This window comes from Podarcis filfolensis (assembly GCF_964270895.1).
Source record: "Podarcis filfolensis genome assembly, chromosome: 9".
Classification (NCBI taxonomy): Eukaryota; Metazoa; Chordata; class Lepidosauria; order Squamata; family Lacertidae; genus Podarcis; species Podarcis filfolensis.
In genome coordinates this window covers 76,555,972-76,571,342 of record NC_139610.1, presented here as the reverse complement: position 1 = coordinate 76,571,342, position 15,371 = coordinate 76,555,972, and the positions used below count along the sequence as shown (strand labels likewise).

General features: G+C 49.2%; 1 protein-coding gene and 1 long non-coding RNA gene across 4 annotated transcripts in view; one reads left to right on the top strand and one right to left on the bottom strand.

Annotated features, from left to right (window-relative positions):
- Window positions 1-15,371, bottom strand: part of LOC310742534 — a 353,556-nt gene that overhangs the window by 269,131 nt on the left and 69,054 nt on the right. The gene's annotated exons all lie outside the window — the stretch shown is intronic.
- Window positions 1-15,371, top strand: part of EXOC6B (exocyst complex component 6B) — a 215,447-nt gene that overhangs the window by 163,845 nt on the left and 36,231 nt on the right. For 2 of the 3 annotated variants that reach the window (XM_083571233.1, XM_083571234.1), the window contains one exon: window positions 2,234-2,307. In XM_083571233.1, the coding sequence (XP_083427359.1) occupies window positions 2,234-2,307 (74 nt within the window). Of the gene's footprint in view, window positions 1-2,233; window positions 2,417-15,371 lie in introns of all 3 variants that reach the window. The other variant, XR_014538429.1, reaches the window with a different exon arrangement.

The following is a 15,371-nucleotide window of genomic DNA, read 5'->3' as shown; positions in this document are numbered from 1 at the left end:
GGTGCATCTTAAGAAAACCATCTCATTAGTTTGTGGCATCTTGAGGCTGGGAGGTTGATCTCCATATGATGCCATGTTGTTGTTGTTGTTGAGTCCTTTAGTCGTGTCCGACTCTTCGTGGCCCCCTGGACCAGAGCATGCCAGGCCCTCCTGTCTTCCACTGCCTCCCGCAGTCTGGTCAAACTCATGCTGGTAGCTTCGAGATCACTGTCCCACCATCTCGTCCTCTGTCGTCCCCTTCTCCTTGTGCCCTCCATCTTTCCCAGCATCAGGGTCTTTTCCAGGGCGTCTTCTCTTCTCATGAGGTGGCCAAAGTACTGGAGCCTCAGCTTCAGGATCTGTCCTTCCAGTGAGCACTCAGGGTTGATTTCCTTCAGAATGGAGAGGTTGGATCTTCTTGCAGTCCATGGGACTCTCAAGAGTCTCCTCCAGCACCAGAATTCAAAAGAATCAATTCTTTGGCGATCAGCCTTCTTTATGGTCCAGCTTTCACTTCCATACATCACTACTGGGAAAACCATAGCTTGTATGCCATCTATGGAATTGTAAATCAACCATGGCCCATGACGTCCATTCAGGGTGCAGGTGAGCCAAGGAATCTGCCTGGCACAGGGTCAGAACCTTGGTCCATCTAGCTCAGTATTACAAGCACTGGCTGGCAGTCAAGTATTACAAGCACTGGCTGTGTTTTGAATAAAAGCCTAAGAACAAGTTTCCCTCTCTACCACACACCCAGCTTCCCAAGGCTTCATTTTTCATTCCTACCTTAGATTTTGTCCCGACGACAAATAATCTTAACAGGTAAGAAAATTTCAACATGGGAAAGATGTCTGTTTATTAATTTTCAACGTGCATCTTGAGCGATCAAGAACTCCTCAACTTGGGTAGGGGTTCTGCCATCATTTGCCAGGAACCTGCTCATCCTAAGTTTTGGGAGAGCCTAGAAGATGTTGCCTCTTGAGTGACACCCTGCAATGAGTCACTGGTGCCCAGTCTTCCCGGCCTTCCTGGAGGGTACGGAATGGCCTACTGCATTGCTGAGGCTGGCCCAGCTACTCTGATCATCCAGTCTTCACTTGGGGCACCCGTAAAGCAAAACACAATCGGAGAGATGCACCCCTGCAACGTTGCTACCACACAACGTCTTGTGTAGAGCAGCTGCCTGAGGGGACCCAAGTCCTTGGACCAGCCTTGTGTGTTTCTCCAGCATCATGGATAGTGATGCTCTTCCTGAAGTCCTGGCCAGTTCCACCAACTAGTAGCATGTTAGGTGAACAATTTAGGGAGATGAAATGTAGTCTCCTCTTGTGATGTTCAGGGCCCTGAGTTTCCTAGGAGGGAGATGCTTCTAGTTTACCCAATGCAGGCAAGAGGAGGTGGGATAGCCTTGCTTAACCTTCAGTATGTGAACTTAGCAAGGCAGCAAACAGATCTTCAGCATTCGTACTGTGTTGTTTGTGATGTGGTGTTTCAACAATTATGCACCACATTATGGATTTAGACCCGAAACTTTGAATCCAGGTGGCGCAGAAGAGAGAAGGCTCTGAGGATCTTTCCCCTGACCCCTGTTGCCATGAGCTGCTTGTCCAATGGCCCCCTTCAGAATAAACGGCTGTTTCGTTCAGTGGCAGCGGTGGTCGTTCTCCCCCACTTTCTGGTCCTTGTGCAATGATATGATATATCAGTTGGAGATGTTATTCTGTTCCAACGTAATTAATGGAGCAGCCTGGCTTATTTATTTTTGACAAATGTGCATAGATCACTGTGACAGGCATGAAATTAGAAAATTCCTTCAGTGCCCCCAAATATAAATAGCTTTCGGAACTGAAAAGGGTTTCACAGCTGAAGATTTTATTGTGTTGGGAGGAAAACTTTTTCCATTGACCCCCACCCACCCCCCGTCCTCTCCCTCCATTCCCCCAAATGCTTTTCTTCTTTGCAAATTGTTTGTCCATTCACTAAACAAATACTCTGGAGCCCAGTGAAGCTCATGGGAATAAATTTCAGGTCGAATTAGTACAGTTTCCTTGCTGTCAGGATGGTGGAATTAATGGTGTTTTGATGACACAAATTTTGAAGGGTGAACAAAAAGCTGGAAGGGAGGGAGACCTTGCTCCTTAGAAGTGCGGTCCTCCTCTCCCCCAGCCGCTGTTGTCTCCGCTGTCATCCGTCTGCCAATCTCCCTGTCCATGGTTAGTTAAAAGCGCTTTTTATCCTCTCTTCTTTCCCACAGAGTTTGCCAGATCCGGCCCAGTGCCTGGGTTCCAAGGGGACACACTGCAGTTGGCCTTCATCGACTTGAGACAAGTACGTCTTTGTGTTCTGGTGTTTTGTGCTCCTTTTAAGATGTGTGACTGAAGACCATCAGGTCTTAAGGGAAGGAGAAGGGGAAGGGAGGAGGGGGCGGGGTTGGCGGGCCGGAGACCTCTCGTTCCTCGCCGCCATCGCCAACGTCAACCCTCATGGATGTGGCCACCAGTTTCGTGGAGTTGCCTATGGCTCTCGCGCCGATGGAAGCAGCGGGGGAGAGGTGGTGGCCCGGTGCAAGGCGTCATTGATAGCCCTTGGGGCCATGGGTGGGTTGGGTTGGGTTGGACCCTATCCAAGTGGAGGAAAGGTGTCCTTGGCCTGGGCCGCCTGGGCCCTGAGCAGGTGCTGCTCCTGCTGGCCTGACTTTTGTCTTTGCGCATAATGCCTGGCTGGAGGGATTTGCATTCCGCTGTGCGCAAGGAAGGGGTGTTTGTGTGTGCGCGCATTTCGTTGGTGCGTCCTGGGGGAGGCGAATGTTCTTTCTCACAGGCGCTGCCTCCAGCCCCAAACTGTGCCGCTTCTGTTCCCGCTTCCGCCGGTGGCCAGAGGCTCCGCCCATTAGTGGGACCTCATTGTGGCAGCCTCGCCGATTGTGGTGGGCCATAGGGTGCCCCTGGGCTTTGGCAAGCGCAGATGCGGAGGAAAGAGGCCATTTTCCAGCAAAGTCATTTGTTACGGAGCGGGGGCAACACCCCAGTCTGTGTGGGGGGCGTGTGGGGTGGTGGCGGGGGCCTCGCTTCTGTCATCTGTTGGCAGTGAAGATGGATGGTGGTAGAGGAGAAAGTCTGAATGAAGTGAGATGCAATGACTGATGCCCTTTTTTCATCAAAACAATCTTTGTCCATTAAAAGACACCCCGCTTTGTCTCAGCTGCCACGATGATGCAGTGCCGTTTGTTTCCAAGGCTGACATGGGCTTACATTCCCTGGACCATGGGGTGTTTCTGTAGCCTCCATCAGCTCTGCTCTCTTCCCAACCCTCCCTCCTTCCCTCCCCACAATCCCCTTCCCTGCCAAGTCGGCTTTCAGCCTCTCTACACCCTGAGGGATCAGGCCATCCCACAACACCTTCCATCCTGGGATGTGCCGTGGTGCGGACTCATTTCCCCGTCGGAAGTTGCTGTTTTGCCTCGTTTGCAGACTCTCCACAAAGTGATCCCAAATGCTGTGGAAGAAAGAGAAAACCCCAGATTTGAGGCCGAACGTAAAAGCTGAGATTGCTCTGAAGACTTTGACCAGAAAGGTCTTCCTAATGCTTAGTCAGAATCTTCAAACGGCAAGGAAGGAGGTTATGACAGTGTCAGGAAGTACTTTCTGACTGTAAAGATGGTGGACTCTCCTTCCTTGGAGGTTTTCAAGCAGAGGCTGAATGGCCATCTGTCATGGGATTCTTGAGCTGGGATTCCTGCATTCCAGCGGTTGGGACAAGAGGACCCTGGGAGCTGCCTTCCAATTCTATGATTCCGTGACTGCTCTGAGCTTGGACCATGAGCAGTGAGATGCTTCAAGGAGGGTTATAAGCAGGGCGGGAGAGACTCCTGTGATGTTCCACTGGGATCATAGTCAGCCCACTGTCTGGGAACAACGCAGTTTCATTCTCAGACTAATCCACCAGCATTTCTAAGCGCTGCTCTGGTTTCGGTGTTTCGTTGTGCCAGAAGTGGCTTAGCTTAGTCCCAGTAGCCACAGGACCCGGAAAAACTGTCTGCGGACAAACACCGGCTCCCTCGGCCTGTAAAGTGAGATGAGCGCCGCAACCCCAAAGTCGTCTGCGACTGGACTTAACTGTCAGCGGTCCTTTGCCTTTTACCTGTCTCTCTGTGTAATCCTTTTGGAAAACTGCTCACAAATGGGCGCCTGCAGTCAGGATTTCAATGGTTTGGTTCTCAGGACCCCTCCTCGTGGCCTTGGTGTGCTTGCTCCTTCTTGTTGGCTCTGCAGCCCACCCTGTGTCACAGGTTGATCAGGGGAGGTCCTCCCGTTCTATACGAACCACTCTCCTTGCTCTCCAAAGGTGCCCGGTCTGACCCAGCCACCTTTGAGCAACAGATGCCCTGCCCTGCAGCCCCCTGCCCTAGGCACGGTGGCAAGGCAGCAGTCGCAAAAAGCAAAGTCGCAAGAAGCCAAGTTATAGGGAAGCAGGCAGAGGGCCTGGTTCTCAGTAGTGGCACCCGCCCTGTGGAACACCAGATGTCAAAGAGAACAACAACTTTTAGAAGACATCTGAAGGCAGCCCTGTTTAGGGAAGCTAAATGTTTGATGCATTACTGTATTTTAATATTTTGTTGGAAGCCTCCCAGAGTGGCTGGGGAAGCCCAGGCAGATGGGCTGGGTAATACAGTGGTACCTCGCAAGACGAATGCCTCGCAAGACGAAAAACGTGCAAGACGAAAGAGTTTTCCGTTTTTTGAGTCGTTCCGCAAGACGAATTTCCCTATGGGCTTGCTTGACAAGACGAAACGTCTTGCGAGTTCTTGCGAGTTTGTTTCCTTTTTCTTAAAGCCACTAAGCCACTAATAGCCGTGCTTCGCAAGACGAAAAAACCGCAAGACGAAGAGACTCGCGGAACGGATTAATTTCGTCTTGCGAGGCACCACTGTAATAATAATAATAATAATAATAATAATAATAATAATAATAATTAAAGAGGTAGAAAACTACAGGCTTCTGACTAGCTGCCTGGATCCAGTGGCGTAGCGTGGGTTGTCAGCACCCGGGGCAAGGCAAGTAATTTGCGCCCCCTAACCCGTGGATTTGCGCCCCCTAACCCATGGATTTGCCCTAACCCCAGATGTTGCGCCCGGTGCGGCCGGCCCCCCCTGCACCCCCCACGCTACGCCACTGCCTGGATCCCCTGCGTCCCCAGAGGACAGCAGCCTAGGTCTGCTCCAGAATTAAAGATGATGCTGGTCCAAAATGCCAAGGAGTAGCTTTGCTTCTAAGAAAGGAAGGTCAATATACATATCACAAAAGTGTTGCTTTCCCCCTCCTTCCCACTACACCCCGCTTAAACCGTATTCACAGTGACATATTTCAAGTCCAGATGCTTTGGAAAATAATTCCTAGGGCTGCTAGGAATGGGAGTCCACAATGTTTGGGAGGAAGGGCAGGGTATAAGTTTAATTGACAATAACAGTGTTTTGAAAACCGCTTAGAGATTTTGATGTCTTGCAGGTATTAGAGCCCTGTTAAATATGGTTTTGCGCGGGGGGGGGGGGGAATGAAAAGTAGCAGGCCAGCCCCCTTCACCATTCCCCACAGGGGGCTTGCCAGCCCCTCTGTTGCCCCAAGGACACCCAGGGACGGGACCGGGTCTCTAGCGGTCGCTTTCGAGATGCTGTCTGCATTTATTCTGTACCATCTTTGTTTTACAAAAGGGGCCTCAGCGAGGCTGATGGCTGAAATATTTTGGCACAGCCAGGAAAGAAACTGCAGTTACATTTACTGGTATGGCTGCGTTCGCCCAGGCTACGATTATTTAATACTCGAGTCAATCGCAGCCAGTTTTAATACAGTGTCAAATTCCAGCCTCTGAGTAAGTCGGCTGGATCCTGCGAGAGCTTCTGCTACATCAAGGCGATTTAGCTTCAGAGCTGCAACTTGACTTTGAATTGCTCTTCATTTTTTTAGCATGTGAGCTGCGCTTTCCCCACGGGGAGGGCGAGTCTTCAGCTCCGTTGCTTCTGCTCCAGAACATTTGCCCAGGTGCCGTTGGTTTCCTTCCCAGGCCTTCAGCCAGTAGGGGGTGCTGTGGGAGTATCAACCAGCAGCCCCCCTTTTTTGCAACCTGCCGCAGGTCCAACTTGGCCTCGCAGCCAAAGGGGCTCAAGTTCCAGGTCTGAAAAATCCTCCCCCCTTCTTAATACCAAGTGCACGTTTTGAATTAAAACTGTCGGAGCTGTTGATTTGCTTATATTGAGGGATGTGTGCAAAGTATTTGCACAATCGTATCCACAGCCATAGGAACATTTCAACACTTGGCAAATGGCTCAGCAGGCAACCCCAGGAAACCTGTATCTGTTTGCGAGCCGATGAGCCTTGGTGTATCTATCTGTGTGTGTGTGTGTGTGTGTGTGTGTGTGTGTGTGAGAGAGAGAGAGAGAGAGAGAGAGAGAGAGAGAGAGAGAGAGAGAGGGAGGATAGTGGCACAGGCAGGTGTCAAGTTTTCTCGTGTCCCAGGAAAGGAAACCAGGCAGCAGCAGCAAAGCCCTTAGTTAAGAAACCCAGTTGGCATCATCCCTCAGCAGACCAGATGGCAATGGCCAAGAAGTGGACTTTTGTGTGTGTGTTCTATTTTAGGTCCCTCCACTTTGGAGAAGTGGTGGCTTTTGCCAATGGCTTGGCCATTTCCAAGAGGACTGATGAATGGACTTTTAATTAATTCAGATTTAATGGATATAGCGAGGACTTGCTTTCCAGGAGAAATTTTGGAGTGTTTTAACAGCTGGAGCGTACATAGAGAAGCCATTTCAAATCCAGTTCAGGCACAAACCTCCACTCAAAAGGCAGGTCCCCAGTGGGCTCTGAAGAGACTCTGATAATGGTGCCTGACTGATGTACGAGAGAAGAGCAGGAGGTCCAAGGGGCAGGAGGAGCCACCACACAAAAGACCCTGTTCCTGCATCCTCCTGCTAAGGTGGTAATTGCGGGAGGTCCTGCAGCAGATCATGTACAAACACTTGATTGATATATTCATGGATCCACCTAGATCCCATTTTTCCACCCCAAAGTGGGGTCTCTGAGCAACCAGCTAATTAAAACAAAACAAAACAAAAAATCACTGAAAACAACAATAGAAGCTGAGGACACCATAATTTAATGGGAAATAAGTTGGTGTTAATCTCTTTCTCTTTTCTGAAGCATAACACAAGGTAAATCTGGAGGAGGAGTCTGGAATGGGGGACCTTGCACAGAATTGAGCCCCTGCTCCTATCCATTGTTTCATGAGAGTAGTCCTCATGGTTCAGGAGTGGGGATGGGGTGGAGCCAGATGAGTCAGGTGGCCAAAGGAGGGTCAGGTGGCCCTGTGGAAGTTCAGGATAAAATTTCTCTGCCCTGCTTGGCTCACTGAACCTGGTGCCGAATATTGCAGCCACTTTCATTTCTCCTCTTAACCAGAAAAAAACTAAATCTTGGAAGCTAGTCGCATTATGCGAAACAGATCCAGATGTGTTTAATTTACATGCAGTTATTCTGACTGCTGATTTGGATTTCCTTGGTTCAGAATTTGGTTTTTTGTTCTTTAAAAGTATATATCTTCTGGCTCAGAGCCTGCATATGGGCTTCATCACACCTCTTACTCTTGCAAGCACACCTGACTTGTGGAGAAGCGACCCAGCTGTGGCCCTGTGCCTCATCTTGAGCATTGGGGGGGGGGCAGGAGCAGCATCAAAACTGGCAGACCCTGGAGCCGAAACCCAGGACCCCTCCCAGCCCTGGTGGTGCGAGCGTGAGAGTGCCAAGGGCTCCCTTTCAGCGGGTCTGGCCTCCCTCATTAATGGGGCCGCTCTTGAGAATGTGCAGCCCCACATCCTGACAGGAGTTTGGGCGGCTGTGCCGTGCGATGCTCTTGGGTCAGAGCTGTAACCCGAGGAAGGTAAAAAGAGACCCGGCCGGCCAGCTCCTTCCCTGGCGCTGCAGCCGGAGCCATGGTGAATTTTTCATCAGGTCCTATCAGGGCGAGGAGGTGGTGTCTGTTACCCAAGAAGGGGCGTGTGTGTCTCGAATGTGTCACCTGGCTCGGAGGGATGCTGCTGTCAGGGACGGAGGAAGAATCCTTTTGGGAAGATGTGCAAGAGGCCCAGGTTGTGGCCCACGAAATGTGTGTGTGCGCAGGAGCCCAAAGAAATGAAGAAGGAGTGTCATAGGATTGTGGAGTTGGAAGGCATTGTCTTCTGCCTGAATTTGAAAACACCACATTCCTCGCCTCATTTCTTTTGACTTCCTCTTTCCTTTTCCTTGCTGGCTTTCCTTCCTTACATCTTTGGTCCCACCTGCAGCTGCACTGGCTCCCGGTGGAGTACAGGATCAGGTTTAAGGTGCTGGTTTTAACCTTTAAAGCCCTATACCGCCTAGGACCCTCGTACCTCTGGGACCGCCTCTCCTGGTATGTCCCACGTAGGACCTTACGGTCTTCAAATAAAAACATCTTGGAGGTCCCGGGCCACAGGGAGGTTAGGCTGGCCTCAACCAGGGCCAGGGCTTTTTCGGCTGTGGCCCCGATCTGGTGGAACGCTCTGTCCCAAGAGACTTGACATCTTTCCGCAGGGCCTGCAAGACGGAGCTGTTCCACCAGGCCTTTGGTTTGGACTCAGTCTGACTCTCTCCTTTGGTGATCCTCACAGAACTCTAACCCAATGGTTGCCATTAATTTGATTTGAACTGATTTTATAATGAATTGATTTTAGCATGTATTATTTTACTGTTGTTAGCCGCTCTGAGCCCGACTTTGGCTGGGGAGGGCGGGATATAAATAAAATTTTATTGTTATTATTGCAGCTGTCCTTTGAAGCATTGTGTTGAACTGTGGAGCCCCACACTGAAGACAAGGCTCCCCCCTGGGGTCTTCCTGGGACCCCCTAGGCCAGGGGTTCCCAAAGTGGGCAGTGGGATGACACACCTGGGGGCACTAGGAGCCAAGGGGGTGGCAAACGTGGTGCTGGCAGTGTAACAGACTACCAGACTTTGAAAAGTTGCTGTCGCTGGATCAAGTTTGTGAATTTTGTAGAATTAATTCAACTCCAGATTTTTTGTAGAATTAATTCAACTACATAGTTTTAACTGAGTTTTGAATGTATGTACAGTTCGAAAGAGTGAGGCTCCGTGATGGCAATTGCATCCGACAGCAGAGCACACCCCTCGCTGGGCAAGGCAGCTTCTTGGGGATTGTGTTTCTCCTGCATCTGATCGCCCCTGGTTTTTACCTGAGTCAGCACATCAGATCTCATCAGTCTTTATTCCAGGGGCGAGATCAGGGAGCTTAAGGTTTTGAGGGTGGCTTGGCAGGACCAGCCCAAGATGCTTTGCTGCCTGAGGCAAAGGACAGGATTTGCTCCCCCTCCGCCCAGTATCCCATGCGCATGGGCAGAGCTGGGCAGCCATCTTCCATGAATTGCATCAGTTTATTCGTTCATTTCTGCTAAATAAAGACATTTAAATAGCCAGGAAAAGGGAGATCTCCAGAATTTTTTTGTTTTGAAGAATTCATTAAATCCACTAGGAGGGAAAGCATAAAATGTTAGTCACACCATCTTCCAATACACACGGAGCCTCACTCTTCCTTTTTTTTAAGAAATCATTTTTATTTGGTTTTACACAGTGCTTTTTCCTGGGGGGCGGGGGATGCAGGGGTACGCATACCCCTAAACATTTTGTGAATCTAAGTTTGGACTAATTGAGGAGAAGTATTTCAATATGAGTGGGAAAATGAGAGTACCCCTAATTTTTTTTTTTTAGAAAAACCCCCCACTGATTTTACAAATACAAAGTTATAAAAATCCAAAAAATATAACTATATACAGTGGTACCTTGGGTTACAGACGCTTCAGGTTACAGACGCTTCAGGTTACAGATTCCGCTAACCCAGAAATAGTACTTCAGGTTAAGAACTTTGCTTCAGGATGAGAACAGAAATCGTGCTCCGGTGGCGCAGCGGCAGCGGGAGGCCCCATTAGCTAAAGTGGTGCTTCAGGTTAAGAACGGACCTCCGGAATGAATTAAGTACTTAACCCGAGGTACCACTGTACAGAGATTCCTCCAAATTTCAGGACTTCCCCCCACCCCCTCCATGGGGTCCCATTTTGAACATTTACAACTGCATATTCTTCTATACTCTAACTTTTATATCAATCCATGTTGTCCATGGTATTTGTTACACTACGAGGGAAATCAACATCCTGCCCATGTTTCCATCTGCTTGCAGAAGTTTCCTCGTGGCAAGCCTGCATCTCTGCCCATGTGCAGCGTGGAAGGGGAATACTGTGGTACCTCTAGTTACAAACTTAATTCGTTCTGGAGGTCCGTTCTTAACCTGAGCCTGTTCTTAACTAGAGGCGTGCTTTCGCTAATGGGGCCTCTTGCTGCTGCTGCGCCGCTGGCACACGATTTCCGTTCTCATCCTGGGGCAAAGTTCTCAACTCGAGGTAACTCTTCCAGGTTAGCAGAGTTTGTAACCTGAAGTGTTTGTAACCTGAGGCGTTTGTAACTCGAGGTACCACTGTACAGGGGAAAGAAACAAAGCCTGGTCAGCTTTGCCATTATAGGATCCTGTCTGCGGCTGCGAAAAAGCCCAAAGCAACCCTGAGTGGAGCCCTAGCAATCAGCCCAAGCAACTCAGCTGCTGCCCTCTCCCCTTTGGCGGGGTTGATGCAGGAGCTGAGCAGGGGGGATACGCTGCAGGAAGGGCAAGGACAGGGCAGCACACACATCCGATTTTGGGGAGTAGCTCAACTCCATGCGTGAAAGTGGTGAGTTGCGCATGAACAGCCCTTTCTCTTCCACTCCCAAGCTCTCTGTGGCTTTGCAAGTGCGTTGCTGAGGGGAACGGCCCTGTCGCCATCTAACACCCCAGCGGCCGGCGGATGGGCTCCCCGATTCACTCAGTTGCTCTCTGCTTCTCTTGGAGATCCTCCGTGTAGGGGCACTGTGGGTCCTGAGGGCAGGGAGATGCACACCCCTGCTGGGCTGTCATAGACACCTGCAGCATCAGGACCAGCTGGGAGGGAGAGCAGCATCAGGAGGAAGCAGCTGAGATGGTCAAAGCAGCGTTGGAGTTGAGGCGGTGGGTTGAGTTGAGTCAGGCGCCTGCCACAGAGCAGATGGCAATAAGTATCCAGACAAACCCCTGTGTTGCAAAGAGAACATCAGCAATGTCTAGGCAACACGATGACCATATACCTACGTAATAGACAATCTTTATAGAATTCCTTCAAACAATAACAAGTTCAAAATGAAATCTTTCATCTCAAAGTCTCTGAAAATCTTCAAATGAAGCGAGATACCAAACTTTGTACGATGAAAGACAAGCTGTGAGGCTTTGTGTATTCAGCAAACATAATGTCCAACCCTGAACAGGAATTCTGAATATTGACAACTGTTTCGTAGAATTCTTCATCAGCGTGGTGGGAGGATATAGAATTGCTTCATGAACTGAAAATAAAATTTTACAGACGATGACCTGCATGGCAAGTTTGGTAGCTCGCTTCATTTAAAGATTTTTGTGTTGCCTAAGCATTGTTGACAGAGCAGATGGCGGCAGAGAGAGGGACAACTGAGGAACCAGCAGGTTGAGCATGAAGTGATACCCTGAGACCAAAGAGAGAGGAGCTTTTCTGCAGGTGGGATGCTGCTCCTGTCTTGTAAGCCTCCCTGGGCCCTGCTGGTGAAGGGCAGGTCGGAGTTTAACAACAGTTGAGATGATGTTGATGGAGATAACCCTCAAGTCCTTGCAGTTGCATCAGGGATGAGGATGTCCCATCAGGCCCCTTACTCAACTTTTGATTTTGTCAGCTTTTGTCTCCATGATATCATTTTAACATGGAAGGCGATGGGCTGCTTGTTCCCTGCTGTGAGGCTGGCGTGCTCTTTCTCTTTCCTCCAAACCCTTTTCCTGCCCTTTGTGCTTGACTCATTCATTCATTCAGTATGCCACCCTTCATCTACAGATCTCAGGGCAGTGTCAAAACACAAAATGCACAATATAAACAAAAATAAAATGAGACAGTAACCCCTTCCCCACACCCCATCCCACAAACCCATTTAAAAGGGTATAGGATCTCTCCCATCCTTGTCTTGAAAGCAGAGTTTAATTTTTCAACTTCCAAATTCCAAACATGAGGGGTGTTAAAAAGTTGTAATGTGACTTGACTTGGGAAATCAAAACATACTTTGGTCAAATTAATATAATTTAGTTTTGATTAGTAAGTAAAATGTGTGTAAAATTGCATAGAAATTGTTTAAAAGGATTGCCAGTGACTTGCAGTTATATTATATAGGGTCATTCCTATTATTTATTTAGCATTACCTGACATTTTCAGAAGTTAAAATTAACATTCTTTGGTTTTCTGAAAGCAGTTCATGTGCCTCTCCATCAAACGTAGACGTACCAAGCTAAATGTTGTGCAATCACAAAAAAGCAGATTTTGATTCCCCACACCAAAAACATATTTTAAGCCCCTCACTGAAGATATATGTGAAAATTAAGTTTTGCTCCCTAAAATGGCATGTCCTCCTGGCCATAGCCTTGCATGTTGGTGCCCTATATCAGATGGGGTGGTATTGGCTGCCATTATTTTATCCTCTGAGCCAAATCCTTAGAGGAAGATTGACATAGTGCTTGAAGACTAGACCACGGGTCACCCAGGGTAGCTGGGGAAGCCCAGCCAGATGGGCGGGGTATAAATAAATTATTATTATTATTATTATTATTATTATTATTATTATTATTATTACATGTTCTGAAAAATGGTGCCGTTCAACTGAGTTGCAAAGAAGGCTACCTACGCAAAGCGTGTGGACATTCAAAGGGTCTCCAGCAGACCCCCTCACCAGCTTTCTCCTGGATCTGATATATATATATATATATATATATATATATATATATATATATATATATGTTTGTTTGCCGGATGCCTCAGCTGCTCAGCTGACCCGTGGCATGATGCCATTTTTCCATTCCTTGGTGCTTGGCACCATCACAGTGTGCGTGGGCGCCCACATGCGTAAGTCCAGGCGGGCAAAAGCCACCGCCTGCATGTGCTGCCTTTGAGCTTCCAAAGGTCTCTGTCTTGCCACAGTGGGGGTGCCAGATGTTGGCTTTGAAGGTGGGTCTCGGGCCTGATCCTGACCAAGCAGCTCTTCTGCCCTCGCCATGAGAGCCGCTTTGAATTCACCTTGTGCTGATCTCCACTGCAAGGTGCACCTGGGTCTACTTGTCGCGGGCAAACATGCGCCCACCCTCTGCCCACGCCCACCCAGTGTCAAGGTGCCCACTTTGTTTCCTTTGCCATTCTTCCGGTTTAGCATAGGAGTGCTGAGCACCAGGTCACAGAAAGCCACGCTCTGGAGACGCCTTGGGCTGAGTTTGTGCTGCCACGAATTCCTCCTCGTAAGGGCAGCCTGACAAGGCGAGTTTTACGCGGGAATCAGCAGCATGTAAATTTCCAGAGGCCGGCATGCGCTGGAGTGGCTCCTTCCTCAGGCAGCTTTAGAGAGAGCCATTTGTCAGGTGGGTGCTTTGCAGTTCCAGGGAAACGTCTCTGCTCACCTTAAAAGCTCCTGTGTGTTTTATGGGAGGTTCGCTGTTTAAGGCTGTGATTTAGTTCTGGGCAACCTTTGTTTTTTTAACGTGAATTGTTACTTTGAACTCTGCTTGGCCTTTCAGTTTTGCTGACAGAAATTTACTCCGCAGATGTAAAAAAAATTAAGTAGGTAAGGTCACTGGGAGTTGAAGCAAGCCGCTTGTGTGTGTGTTTGAGAATGAAGTTATAATTAACCCACTGGTAGTGGAAGTGTTAGCCTGAACCCTGCCTGGTCCCTTGGCACTCTGGCTGAACCTTCCTCTCCTGAGCGTGGCACGACCCCAAACAGGTGGAAATCAGAGGCTGAAATCTGGGACCAATTTCACACGGAGAAAGGAGCTTACTGGCCGCTTAGAGCAGATTAGCTCTCCGTGCCAGCGAGGAGAGGAATTTAATTGAGCAGTGCTAATCGGCAAATACAAAGTGGCCTTTGGCTCGTGCCATCCAGTGATATGAGGCACAGCAATTTGTTAAAAGCCGCAGAGAAAATTACTCCCCTTGACCAGTTGCGGAATTGATTTCCGACGTCGGCACTGGGGGGGGGGGAGAGGAGGAGAGGGGAGGTTCTTGCGGTGGCCCAATAAGATTATGGAGAGCTGAAAATAGCACTTAATCTCCCTGTGGTTTGGATGCAGCTGTAATTACTCTACGAGGGCTGCGAGGTGTTGCCTGAACTCCACACTTCCTCCAGACGTGCGGGTTGAACTTTGCTGAATCTTGGTGAAATCCCACTTGGTGGAACTGAGCGAGGCGACAGCTGAGAAATGGGTTTTTGGGGCATCTTGGGTGGGGTTCAGGGTGCAACACTCTACCCCCACTAAAAAGCGACTCTCTCTTTTTTGGCTTCTTTTTTTTTAACGCCTCCTTGTAAAAGGTTAGGGGGGTAAAAGGTTCAGGAGGGGGGAGCAGGAGCCAAAGTAACTGGGCCAATACTTTCTAACCCCAGTCCAGCCACGTATCACCAGCTAGTCTTTTGGGATGTGGACCCAAATTCCCTGCCCATCGGGAGCAAAGGAACATGGAAATGTCAGGTGCTCCACCTTCTACCGAGTCAGACGCTGTTCCATTTAGCTCAGTATCGCCTACACTGACTGGCAGCAGTGGTTCTTCAGGTTAGCCCTGCTGGGAATCAAACTTTGGACTATCTGCATGCAAACCATGCTCTCTGCCAGTGAACCAGTGCCCATCCTCTGAATGCACAGGCACCTGCGCCGACAGTTGCTGTGGTTGGTTCCTTCTGCATTATTCCCATTCGGATGTGCCTTCAGACCCGCATTCAGCTGCAGTTGGCTCCCCCGTTCTGGAATTCCATCATCTCACAAAGTTTCTTGGAACAGCACTGTTTTTAGATGCTCCCACGAAGCAGCTGTGCATGATAGGTGACTTAGACACCAGCAGCCCTCCGTTGCGCTGCGCACTCCATGGGGCGGCAGCCCGTGCTTTTGGCCGTGAGTCATTTTGTTTGTATGCCATCTTTCCATTGCTCCAGCCGTGTTCAAGGCAGCTTACAAACATGAAAAAAAGCAATTACAAACATAACAAGAGTAGTCCTGAGCAATAAATACAGCATCAAACAATTTCCTCATAAATCATAACAAGAACTAAAATGAAGATACATACAATATCAAAAACAGCAAGAAGCCCAAGAGTCTATTCTGGAGCCTCGGCTTTTGTAGCTGGAGTTAGTCAGGGCCTCTCAGGCCAGCAAGGCAGGGAGCAGGTCTTCCGGGACTCACAGCCAGGATGGTCTCTCATCCGCTGTCCA